Consider the following 13,676-nt stretch of genomic DNA (forward strand, 5'->3'; position numbering starts at 1 on the left):
GATCCCTCAAGCCTTTATCTGCGACAACTTAGTGACGGAGGTGTTTGGAACAGCAATCACGTTAGACCAGATACCACTATTAACACAACGGGCTATATTATGTCCAAAGAATATTGACGTTGATCGCATAAATAACCAGGTCATTGCATTACTTCCTGGAGAAAGCCGCCTCTTTCTAAGTACTGACAATGTTGATTCTGAAGACGAGAATGAGCATCTTTCCCCTTAGAATATTTAAACACTATTAACCCAGCCGGATTACCACAACATAATCTTAACCTTAAAATCGGGACAATAGTCATGCTATTAAGAAACCTTAATACTAAACAAGGTTTATGCAACGGTACACGTTTAGTCATCAACACCATGACAGACAATGTTATTGAAGCAAAAGTACTTACAGGATCACATTCTAACAATACTGTTTTGATTCCTAGAGTTGACCTTACAAGTTCTGACCTAGAATTACCTTTTACACTTAAACGACGCCAATTTCCCATTAAACCTGCAATCGCCATGACAAACAACAAATCCCAAGGACAAACCATGGACAGAGTTGGCATATACCTCTCTGAGCCTGTATTTGGACATGGACAACTTTATGTAGCCTTCTCAAGAGTTCGGCGTTCATCTGACATTAAAGTTAAAGTTATAGATACTCCATACCAAGGAAAACTCATTCAAGGACAACACACCATCTTTACTACAAATGTTGTGTATAAAGAAATATTCCAATAAATCTTTCTAATGTGCCATGCTATGGGTTCTTTACTTCCTTTGTTCGTCATCTACACCTTTACATTCCAATATATCTCATACATACATCAATGTATTTCGGGTTACCCAACACCAGGGGTTGGCGAGTGAAGCGAGCGGGGGCGGACCCCCTAGTTATTACTATAATAAAAACATATATTTGATTCAAGTCTGTAACACCCGGTGTAAATTTTGGCTACTTGTAAAAGTTAGTCTTTTTTTTTTATTATTCAGTTTTATTCCGTCAGTGACATTCACATGGCACAACGAACTTGCCTCTCACAGAGTTGATGACATTTGTCTCTATTTTCACAAGAGCAACGATGTTCCGTGACTGCTATCAGACTATCAAGCAACATTTGCACTTTGACAACAAAGACACCCGTGCAGAACGTGTGAAAAACAACAGGTTTGCTGCGATTCCGGGACATCCTGCAACGTTTTGTTGAGAAATGTGTTTTGAGTTACAACTTGAGCAAAGACTTTCCGAGTCTGTGGTCATAAAGCTTATGAAGCCGTTTCTGGACAAAGGCACAACTATAACAGACCGCTTTTTCACAGTACTTTCGCTGGCTAATAGACTGCTGCACTGCAACGCAACTCTGCTTGGCACCATAAGTAAAATGGGATTTCCATATGCAGCTATAATCAATTTAGTACACAAGCAATTCACCACTCTAGTGTTTAGATCTGGCAGTGCCATGCTGACGGTGTATGAGCCCAAAAAGAATAAGTCTGTCTGCATTATCAGTACCATGCACCATAACGCGGAGTACAGGCAAGAAAAACATGTTCAAATGATATAGCGTTTTCAAATAGTGATGTTTTCATGTATGAATGTGTGTGTGCATGCACGAGAGAGGCAGAGACAGATTTGATCTCATACAAGTGATTACTGGAATATGAAATAAACACTTTCGCAAATCTGTAATGAAACAAGTGTGCTTTTATCAAGAATAAAACTTAACAAAAAATTCAAGTGACAACAAGACACCAAGAAGACATGATTCATCAGCGTTTGTCTGTCTGCTTATATCCCTTCAGCGATATCTTTTACAGTTAATACAAATTTATACCAGGTGTTACAGACTCAAATCAAAGGTTTCTTTTTGGTTGCATACATCAGCAGCATAGCACTGCCAGATCTAAACACTAGTGTGGCGACTTGCTTGCGTACTGAAGTGACTATAGCTGCAGGTAAAAGTCCCATTTTTCTTATGGTGCCAAGATGAGTTGCGTTGTTGTGCAGCAGTCTATTAGCCAGCAAAAGCACTGTGAAGAAGCTGTGTTGTTATGGTTCTGCCTTTGTCCAAAAACGGCTCCATAAGCTTTATGACCACGGTCTCAGAAAGTCTTTGTCCTTGGGTTGTAACTCAAAACACAGCCCTCAACAAAACATTCCCTGATGTCCAAAATTGCAGCAAACCTGTTATTTTTCACACGTTCTGCATGGGTGTCTGTTGTCACAGCGCAAATACCGCACGATTGTCTGATAGCGGTCACGGGATATCGCTGCTCTTATGAAGATAAACGCCATCAACTGAGAGAGGGAGAGGCAAGTTCGTTGTACCACGTGAATGGCACTGACAGAATAAAACTGAAAAAAAAAAAAAGTGGTAACTTTTACAAGTATGCAAAATTTACAACGGGTGTTACAGACTCACATCAAATGTATGTTTTTATTACATTATAGTAATAATAATAGCAGCTCACTACTCAAAACGTGGAGCACCCAGTCTTGAACCCAGAACCTTTTGGCTATAAGGCAGCAGTTCTTACCTCTGCACCATCCAAGAATTCATATCAATTTTTTGTCTATTGACATTTGAGCTTGGGTTTTTAACTCACTGACAGCAACATATAAATTGAATGATTTTTTTTTTTACTTTGGTTATATTCATGAATAATAGCCCACGTGTTTATTTGATATTTAGACTAAAGTCGTCATACATTATACACTTCACGTCATTAGTATAGCATGGAAAACGTTTCTGCTTTAGGTACGTATTAAGCATTTCTTGCCTCACTTTTTCATTCATCTTACACTTACACAGATTGTCGTAGACCAGGAATACACATGAAATGTATGTACTCCAAATAACGATGTATTATTTATCGTAAACAACTCCAAGCACCTCACACGCAGATAAACACCCTTGAGCCGGGAGAACTTTTTGCCCAAGTTCAGCACCATCAGTGGGGGATGGGACAGCAGGCTGCTTGTGCTGATTGACACATTTGGAAAACAAAAGATGCCAATGGAGAGGTGCAAAAGAATTTAAGGTGGCCCGGGATTACGAGTTTTTACGTAGGCTTCAGGAATTCTAGTGTTAAAAACCTTGAATACATCTCATTTCACATCTGAATTTGTTTTAACTTAAAAAAAACCTTTAACAACAGCTCTTCCTGCACTAACACTGTAGAAAACAAACTCCAGATTTTGTCTTCACTTGTTACCCAACTAAGCGTGTCTCAATATATTTTTACAAATTATCCAAATATTGTAAAGGATGCAAAATAATGCCCATTCTCCTCACCGGTCTTCAATATCACAAAACTTCTGATGTGCAGCTTCCCATGAGTCACTGTCTCTTAATTCCACATCCATTTGGGAGCCTTGCTGCTCTGAATCTGGGAGTTGCTGTGAGAAATTATTCTGCTGCATCCAGCATTGCAGATTGAAGGATCGGTCAGGGATCCATGATCCATCATTATGTTGCCATGATGGTTGAGGGAAAGTTGTAACCAAGTCCTCCATTACTCGTTTCTTCTTCACCAAACAGTTATCCACATCACTAGATATATATAATTTAAATATTAGTATATTAGTTGCATCTTTTTTTTTCTTCCATATAGCCCACTTTATCTTTCATACTATAATAAAAGAACTCAAGATACATTCAAGGCATTATAGCAATGGCAAACATTGGAGGTGGGCATTCCTAGTAATGTCAATATGTATTCAGTAAGTACTGTTACAACTTACAGATGCCAACATTTTCACTTTACATTCTTCTTAAGGTAAAAGAGTAATGTTTTCTTTGCCAATGTCTATTTTACTAGCAGGTAATGGAAAATATGTTCTCTCACATCTTCTTGTTAATTTAAATATTTACAAAACAAAAAATACTGAATTTCACATGTAACACTCTAAAGACCATTACATTTATATACAGTAAAACTATTTCTGCAATTTAACTCTAAAATTAGGGCAATGTCTGGTAATCATGTCCAAAGAAAGTGTTATCATCAAATAGTAAGCAGTATTTTTTACTTTCTCGTAAATGATGTATAGGGAAAGTATTTTAATCATCCAAAGAATCAACGCCGAGATTTTGATGAATCTTGACATTTTAGACCTCCCTGAGCCCAAAAATACCATTTTTGGAATTATATCTGTGGGTCTGTGTGTACATGTAAACACAATAACTTGAATACGCTTTCACTTAGGATCTACAGTACTAGGGTGTTGTACCGTGTTAGCCATTATGAATGTAGAGAAAAGCCAAGCAAAATGACACCTTTTATTGGCTAACTAAAAAGATTACAATATGCAAGCTTTCGAGGCAACTCAGGCCCCTTCTTCAGGCAAGATGTAATCTTTACATTACATCTTGCCTGAAGAAGGGGCCTGAGTTGCCTCGAAAGCTTGCATATTGTAATCTTTTTAGTTAGCCAATAAAAGGTGTCATTTTGCTTGGCTTTTCTCTACTTAGATCTACCAAATTTTGCATACAAGTATTATGTACAAAACGTAGATTTCTACCAACTTTTGGGCAATTTCCGTTAACTGGAAGTGGTACTTTCATTTTATTCATGCCACTGCAGAGTGTCATTTATTCAACTTTACTTTTATAATAATTGTTGAATATAGTGTTAATCTGATTTGATTTGTTGTTGATGGTTCTTTAATGTACTTAGTATAAAAATATAATCATTGTCTTGCGGTTTACTCCTCAAATATCCATCCCCATATCTGAGTATATGAGAAAGTCTAGGGGAGATCACTCCCAATTTTTTCTTAGTCAATCATTCTAGACAAGATTTCAAGTTAAACATTTCTACTGTGCTAACTAATTCTTATGTGCAGAGGATTAAATGGGAGCAGATATATGTCAACCCTTTTTTTGAATGAAGCTACCAGAACTATACCATCTGCTAATGAAAATCTTAATTGCGCCTTGAATTCGATTGTCTTAATATCCTGGAATGCAGCTTGCCAAGAGTTAAAGTGCATTTAAAATGATGACAAAGGATCCAGATGTTGATTAAGGTCCACTAAATTAAGTTGTACAATAGTATTTCAGAGGAATTCTTCTACATAAATGGATATACATCTGTAAACTTACACAAATATGGCAGTCTCCTAAGTGTAGGACAGCAAAATTGTAGATTCATTTTTACTCCAAGACCTATGTTCTGTTTCATTTCTGAAATGGACAGAAATTAAATGTTCAAATTACTTGTACTTGTTTATAATTATTATTGTATTGTTAGCACACTATCAGTGCAATCAATTTATATGTTATCCTAATTTGATTGGTGTATGCCAGGGGTGGGCAAAGTCATTCCTGGAGGGCCGCAGATTTTTGTTCCAACCCAGTTGCTTAATTAGAAAACAATCCTTGCCAATAATTACATTTCATGGCTTGTTGGTGCTTTAACTCTGCTATGTCAAGTCATTCTCATATCCTAGATTTTTTTTTCATTCTAAGGATATCATCCAAATACTTTGAAGTGTAAAACGGAAGGGTAATTCTCAATCCTTCACTTTTTTCTCTTCACTTTCCTTCCAAGTATTTAATTAAACCAAATAGTGCATGAAAAATACACACAGGTGTAAAGGGTAACAAGCAAAATGGATAACTGCTGGTTTCTTTTGTCATTTGCATCTTATTGCTAATAAGGAGCAATTAAAAACCGAGAATGCAGCTGTTTAAGACTTAAATAAGCAATAAGGGTTCAAAATCTTAATGAAGGAGATAACTAAAATGAAGCAGAAGTGTTTCTAGAGCAATAAGTGCTTCTTACTAAACAATTGGGTTGGAACAAAAACCTGCAGCCACTGCGGCCCTCCAGGAATGACTTTGCCCAACCCTGGTGTATGCTCCAAGATAAATGAATAAGCAAGCATAACTATTCATTTTTTTTTTTTTTTCCAATTATACTTCCAACTTAATACTTTAAAATACATGCTATAGAAATATCCTTATATTTCAGACAAAAGCTCTAAAAGGTCATTTTTGGAATGCCAAAACTAGGGTTATGTGATCTTCTTAAAAACAATAGTTTACTAAACAAATTGATGAACTAAGTATAGAATATATCACAATAATATGCCAATATTTTTCATCTGTAGCCACGGCACCTATTTGGGCTTGTATTATGCTTCTGTTGGTGGACTTTAATAAAAGGCTAGCCACAATGTAATTAAATTTCAGTGTTCTATGCATTTAAATAATGCAGACACAAGTAAGGGTATTAATGACTATTAGGAGGACACATCACTGAAAAAAATCATATCTGCAATTATCAAGATGTTTGGGCATAAACAACGTTTGAGCTGTTTCAAGTCAACTGCTGATGTCAAAGGATTACAATCACTGCGTGGGACAACAGGCAGTCCATGAGTTAAAAAGAGGTAAGCCAATAAACCAAGATGGTAGGGGAGCTTGTGCTCCCTTTTCCATTGACTTGGATCATACCAGTCTTTTGGTTATTATAAAGTGTGGATTGTTGGATTTCAAATGCAGCACATGGTACTTTGCTTATCCTGACTTCTAACTTTGAGAAGGTGAGAGTAGGAGCATGTACCTTTCTTTTTCAGAAAATGCTTTTCTAGTCCTCAATCTTTAGAACAGCTGTGGTTAAAAAAACACGCAAATGTTTAAATGACTTGCATCTTTTTGTCTTATGCTAAAACGATTCAGAGACCAGATTTCCTGTCTGTGTCACAATAGTTATTACAGTTGTGTTAGAAACAAAGGAACATGTTACTCTGAGCATAATGATGTATAAAGAAATGGAGCATCTGGTATAAAACAAATAGTGTGTCAATGGTTTTTGTTTGTGGACATTTAGAAGCAAATTTTAACAGTATATTTTTACAAACAATTGTTAATCTGAACATTTTTTTTTGGAATTTCGCCATATGTTTTTTTATTCATCCTATTTTTTTGTTAATTTTTTTCCCCTGCATTAAGTGTTCAGACCAATGCTTGTAACAACCATTTCTTTTGTATCTACTATTTTTCATATTTGCTTCTTAGCAGTGTTACTTGTGGGTTATCCATTATTGCCAACAGTCTATTCAATATACATTTTTTATTTAGGTATAGTACAGAGAAAAGTAATATTACATCAAAAACACTATAGGAGCTAAGAATAAACTGCAGAAAATGATGTAAACAAGTTAAAAGAAGCTTCTGTATTACAAGAATGAAACAGGATTAAGTCAAAATGTATTGGTGGCACTAAGGTCTTTCTTAACTAACAAACACTGGTTAGTGTTTTTGCTTCTTGTTCTAAGAGACTGCTTTTGAGTCACATTCCTGTTTACAGTCTGCGTGGGTGTTTCTGCAAATACTCCAGTTTCTTCCCACATACTATACTTATACTTTGATTGAAGACTCTACACTGAGCCGAAGTATTTCACTTAATACGTGAGATTATGCCTTGCAATGAATTCTTATATAAAGTTGATTATTGTTATGCATCCAGTGCTGCAAGTATATGTACCTGCTCCCCGAAACTAGAATATCTCCCATAGCTCAAAGATGAGCAAGCATTTGCAAACTAGAATTCAGTATCGTCTTGTGGCAAATGGTGCATTCACTATTCAACTCTGCAAGAGCTCACATATTGGTTTGAGCAGTCCCTGTTCATTTACCTTTCTGATTCAGCAATTCTGAAATGTGCTGTAGCTGGAAGTCTTAAAGGATTAAGTTCTGTATTTTTAAAGTTATGTATTTCTCAATCATGGTACACTGTATAGATTAATGTGCCACATAAAATTATGTTTTAAAGTGAAGAGTTTTTTTTAAAATACATTTAAAAAAAAAACTGTTTTGTTCTTGTACTGTACAATAGGGCTTAAAGTAATATGGGTGTAAGTATGAAAATAGGGGTTAAACTTCCTAAATACATCCACTTTGAAGCAGTAAAGATTTTAATTTAAGAAAACATATTTTCTATGTTTATGAAGAATCCTTGTAATAATAAAAGAAAAAAAAAAAAACAAGAAATAATTATGTTATTAATGATTTCTTAGAACTACTTTCCTTGACATAAAAATACACTTTCTCATTGTTCATCTGCTCACAGCCATCATCATGGGTAGTGTTTAACATAAATAAGGAAGTTGATCAGCATAAAACCAGTGTCTGAAGCTGCTTAGAGTAACTTTGTCTTTCAAGAAAATGGTCTGAAAATGTACATTCCCAGGATGTGAACATAAATTTAGAAAACAAAGCATTTGCAGCTTTCATTGACTTTCTTTTGGTAACCACAATACCTTAAACTTATGGCTTTTACTGCTTAGGTTGGATGTGAGCATTTGACTAGAAGACCTACAAGTTTGCAGCATTTACTTATCTGCAGCGCCACCCATATTTAAAGGGACTCATTTCACTGCAATTGCAGCTGAAGTATCCGGAAATGTAGAACCATAAAATAATAACAATGGTAAGATCTTTCACTAGCAGACTGAATACTATATAGATAAGTAGTTCTTATGTGGGACGTTACTAGAGATGCTTCAAGGATCTAGTATCATGGGTTTGAATCGTAAAAAGACCGTGTAAATAATTAATTAATAGTCTCGATAAAATTACTCAAATCTATCCATTTAAAACAGTAAAAAAAATTAATTTTGGAAAGTGGAAAAATATCTCCAGAACTCAGTGACTTAGGATAGCTGCAAAATTCATACTTGTCTGTTGCCAATACTGCAGCCATGTATAATAAAGCGGGCTCATGCCCAAACATAACTATGTTTTCCAGAGGTGGAAGTAACATGTCCAATCCCTGCAACAGGGGCACTCTTCCTGAGTGGCCATAATTTCACATTTTCCACAGCAATTGTACAGTGATGCAGCAAACATGTCAGTTATGGCCAAAATTATTGGCACCCCTGGAATTTTCCTTGAAAATGCACCATTTCTCCCAGAAAACTGTTGCAATTACAAATGTTTTGGTATACACGTTTATTTCCTTTATGTGCATTGGAACAACACAAAAAAAACCAGAAAAAAAGCCAAATCTGACATCATTTCACACAAAACTCAAAAACCAGGCTGGACAAAATTGGCACCCTCAACTTAATATTTAGTTGCACGCCCTTTGGAAAAAATAACAGAAATCAAGCGCTTCCTATAACCATCAACAAGCTTGTTACACCTCTCAACTGGAATTTCCGACCACTCTTCTTTTGCAAACTGCTCAAGATTTCTCAGATTTGAAGGGTGCCTTCTTCCAACAGCAATTTTTAGATCTCTCCATAAGTGTTCAATCGGATTTAGATCCGGACTCATTGCTGGCCACTTCAGAACTCTCCAGCGCTTTGTCTTCAACCATTTCTGAATGCTTTTAGAGGTATGTTTGGGGTCATTGTCCTGCTGGAACACCCATGACCTCCGATGCAGATCCACTGGGCCCTACATTGCACCCCAATATCTTTTGGTAGTCTTCAGATTTCATGATGCCTTGCACACAGTCAAGGCATCCAGTGCCAGAGGCAGCAAAACATCCCCAAAACATCTTAGAACCTCCACCATGTTTGACTGTAGGTACTGTGTTCTTGTCTTCGTAGGCCTCATTCCGTTTTCTGTAAACAGTAGAATGATGAGCTTTACCAAAAAGCTCTACCTTGGTCTCATCTGTCCACAAGACGTTCGCCCAGAAGGATTTTGGCTTCCTCAAGTACATTTTGGCAAACTCCAGTCTGGCTTTTTTATGTGTGTGTCAGCAGTGGGGTCCTCCTGGCTCTCTTACCATAGCGTTTCATTTCGTTCAGATGTCGACAGATAGTTCGAGCTGACACTGTTGCACCCTGAGTCTTAGAACAGCTTGAATATGTTTTGAAGTTGATTGGGGTTGTTTATCCACCATTCGGACTATCATTCGTTGCAGTCTTTTATCAATTTTTCTCTTCCGTCCACGTCCAGGGAGATTAGCTACAGTACCATGTAGGACTGCACGATTAATCTTTTTTTTCTCATGATAACAATATTTATGACCCACGATCAGTTAATAAATATCGTCGCGATTTTACAGTATAAAGACCAAACTGTTTTTTATGGGCTGAGTTTACGGATTGGACTGCGTCACTATGACGTTACTGCGTCTAGATTGCAAGTGCTTTCTGAAGCAGTAGAAGTCAATAGCAATAACAGTCAGTCAAAATAAACATATGATGGCAGAGCAACGTGCAGAAGTGCGATCGTTAGTTCCTAAAAAGGGGTCATACTCAGTTGTCTGGAACTATTTCGATTTCGAGGAATGCGATGTTGATCAGGTACGAGTCTTGTGCAAACTTTGCTCCTGTTCCGTCCAAACGTCCCAAGGTAACACAACAAATCTCATCAACCACCTTAAAAGCCACCACAAAGTACACTATCAAGAATTTCAACGACTGAAGGCACAAACAGCAACAACAAAAAATTACCAGCCATCCACAACACAGACAACAATATCAGGGACATTGTTCAACGCAATACCATATCTGCCTAGCCAGTACCGCCGCTCCCTATACGCAGAGTACGCAGTCTGCGTAGGGCACCAACTCCCAGGGGGGGCACCATCCCAGCTGCTCAAAAAAATCGTTTTTATATATTATAATAATAAATTAATATTAATAATATACATATACAAATAAACAAAAATATAAACGTATATATTGCATTTTACGGTAAACGCAGAGTAGGCTAAGCACACGTGATGACGCGCGCGCCCTCACCTCTGTACCCAAATCTCTGGATTGCTCTGCGCATAGCAGTGACGCTCCCTGTAACTGTTGCCTCTGCTGAGCGAAGTTTTTCTAAAATGAAGCTCATCAAAACGTACTTGCGCACATCTATGGCACAAGAGCGCATGAGTGGTCTGGCAATTGTCAGCATCAACTCTGAATTAGCAAAGGCTTTATCATATGAAGAGCTCATTTACGACTTTGCCTCAAGAAAAAGCAGAAGTGTGCCTTTGTAAATTTTGAACTTTGGAAAGCTCCAGCAGATGACAGTGTTGATTTTATTTCAGTTTATTATTGTTTATTTTATTTATTATAAATGTTTTATTTAAAGTGTAATTTTAATTTGTATTTTTTGCTGTAGAGCTACAATTGTAATTTATAAAATGATACAATTTATTTATGTATTTACTTTTATTTGAATAAAGTTCTATTTTGGCCCCTATAGTAGGTGCATTTTCTGGGAAAATTCCAGGGGTGCCAATAATTTCGGCCATGACTATGTTTCAGTTGCATATTTTGCCCTTTTTGACTCTCCAATTCTGTCTTCCTCTCTCTTGGATCTACTCATCCGTATATTCAGGGTCATACAAATACAGTTCAGTGATAATACTAAGTGTATTCTCATTTTCTTAATTCTACATTTTGCTGATTTAAGATGATAGCTTGTTTGTCTAAATCCTGAAAAAAAGTACCTGAAAGTAGTAGTAGATTCTCAAAGTGGCTAGAAAAAAAACAAGCTCCTCTGAGAAGAAACGTTATTACAAAGAGAGAACTTCAGCATGATGGAGGTACAGAGCCAGTTATCTTTACAATTGGCCAAATCATACTAATAGTTTGTTTACTTTTAAATTCCTTTCTAAAGAAACATGAATACACAGTTTTATAACATTCGTGAAATCTCAAGATGCAGATTAATATAGGATTTTTTTTTTTTTGGTTCTTTATTTCGCCTTATACAATTTCTTGTATTAGGAATTTGTTAGTTTTCGCAAACCCCTTGGGGTCAGAGCGCAGGGTCAGTCATTGTACAGCGCCCCTGGAGCACTTACAGATTAAGGGTCTTGCTCAAGGGCCCAGCAGAGTAGAATCTCTTTTGTCAGTGACGGGGATTTGAACCAGCAACCTTCTGGATACCAGCATAGATCCTTAGTCTCAGAGCCTCCACTCCGGCCCCTTAAAAAATTTACATATTTGGTAAGAATAAGCAGTTTTTTCATGCTTGGACCCGTATTACCATAAGCCCTACTGTATGGTGCAAGAAGAACAGACAAGGTATTTTTATAATAAAAAAATGGATTTTGTCCTTTAATAAAGAGAATTTGCCTCCTCAACAGAGACATTTTGTGAGGTAAAAAAAGATCATGGGACAAGGAAGGGGAAACACATGTAGTTGTGATGTAATTACTGTAAAAGATATTTGAAGGATATGAGTATTTGGCAAGCAGACTTTCCCCAGAAAAGCATTCCATGTGGTACAATAAACAAAATGAAACTTATACAAGACTGACAGTACTTACTCAGCATTACAATCTGTCTTATGCTTTCTTCGGAGTCTTCTCTCTCTGTTCCTAAAACAAACAAATAATATTTTTCCTGGCAGTTCTACATGTGAACTAACATTTTAATAAAAACAGAAAGTTTTCTAACATTTAAAGTTTTCTTACAAAGTCAAAAATTCAAGATTATTATAACAATGAAAATAGCAAAACAAAGGCTGTTTCAGAAATAAAGGATTCATGTACATTTTCACGTTTCCTGTGTGAAATCACTTTCATGAAAGTTGGGCCAAATGTACAAAAAAAAAAAAAAAAAAAAAAAAAAAAAACAGACCAATTTGTAAAATAGAAGCACCATGAGTTTTGACATTTGAAACTTGGTATACCAGACTGTAAAAGCATGCTTTTACAAAAACAAAAGGTTTAAATGGAAATATCTGGCATTATCTTCGAATTTATTAATTCAACATTAAATATATTAAAATGTTTAAAGTGGATTTTAAAGCAGTATTTTTAATTACTGGACAGAAAATGTCATAATTAATGTCAAAATGTGTACAAGCCAACATAAATCAGGGATTTCATGATATATGCTGAAATCCTGCTAAGATTATAAACACCCCATTTGTTGTTACACTTTGGGATCCTCATCTCTGTCATACATTAAAATTCTAGCCTGGCAATGTATTTTGATATTTATGAATGCCAATACTAGTTTGCTCAAATGATAGTTGGGCAAGTACTTGATTGATATAGAGTCATGGCTGAAATTAATCGCTACCCCTGGAATTTTCCCAGAAAATGCACCATTTCTCCCAGAAAATTGTTGCAATTACAAATGTTTTGGTATACACGTTTATTTCTTTTATTTGCATTGGAACAACACAAAAAAAAAACCCAGAAAAAAAGCCAAATCTGACATCATTTCACATAAAACTCAAACCGGGCTGGACAAAATTATTGGCACCCTCAACTTAATATTTGGATGCACACCCTTTGGGAAAAAATAACTGAAATCAAGCTAACACAACTATTACACCTCTCAACTGGAATTTCCGACCACTCATCTTTTGAAAACTGCTCAAGGCCTCTCAGATTTGAAGGGCGCCTTCTCCCAACAGCAATTTTGAGATATCTCCAGATGTGTTCAATCGGATTTAGATCCGGACTCATTGCTGGCCACTTCAGAACTCTCCAGCGCTTTGTCTTCAACCATTTCTGGGTGCTTTTATTGGTATGTTTGGGGTCATTGTCCTGCTGGAACACCCATGACCTCTGACGCAGACCCAGCTTTCTGACACTGGGCCCTACATTGCACCCCAATATCTTTTGGTAGTCTTCAGATTTCATGATGCCTTCCACACAGTCAAGGCATCCAGTGCCAGAGGCAGCAAAACATCCCCAAAACATCTTAGAACCACGTTTGACTGTAGGTACTGTGTTCTTTTCTTCGTAGGCCT

General features: G+C 36.5%; 1 protein-coding gene across 3 annotated transcripts in view; it reads right to left on the reverse strand.

Annotated features, from left to right (window-relative positions):
• Nucleotides 1–13,676, reverse strand: part of ccdc117 (coiled-coil domain containing 117) — a 65,158-nt gene that overhangs the window by 11,325 nt on the left and 40,157 nt on the right. For all 3 annotated transcript variants that reach the window (XM_028808421.2, XM_028808412.2, XM_028808411.2), the window contains 2 exons: nucleotides 12,238–12,288; nucleotides 3,294–3,551 (listed from right to left, as the gene is read on the reverse strand). In XM_028808421.2, the coding sequence (XP_028664254.2) occupies nucleotides 3,294–3,551; nucleotides 12,238–12,288 (309 nt within the window). The remainder of the gene's footprint in view (nucleotides 1–3,293; nucleotides 3,552–12,237; nucleotides 12,289–13,676) is intronic.

This window comes from Erpetoichthys calabaricus, chromosome 1, assembly GCF_900747795.2.
Source record: "Erpetoichthys calabaricus chromosome 1, fErpCal1.3, whole genome shotgun sequence".
In the NCBI taxonomy this organism is placed as follows: domain Eukaryota; kingdom Metazoa; phylum Chordata; class Cladistia; order Polypteriformes; family Polypteridae; genus Erpetoichthys; species Erpetoichthys calabaricus.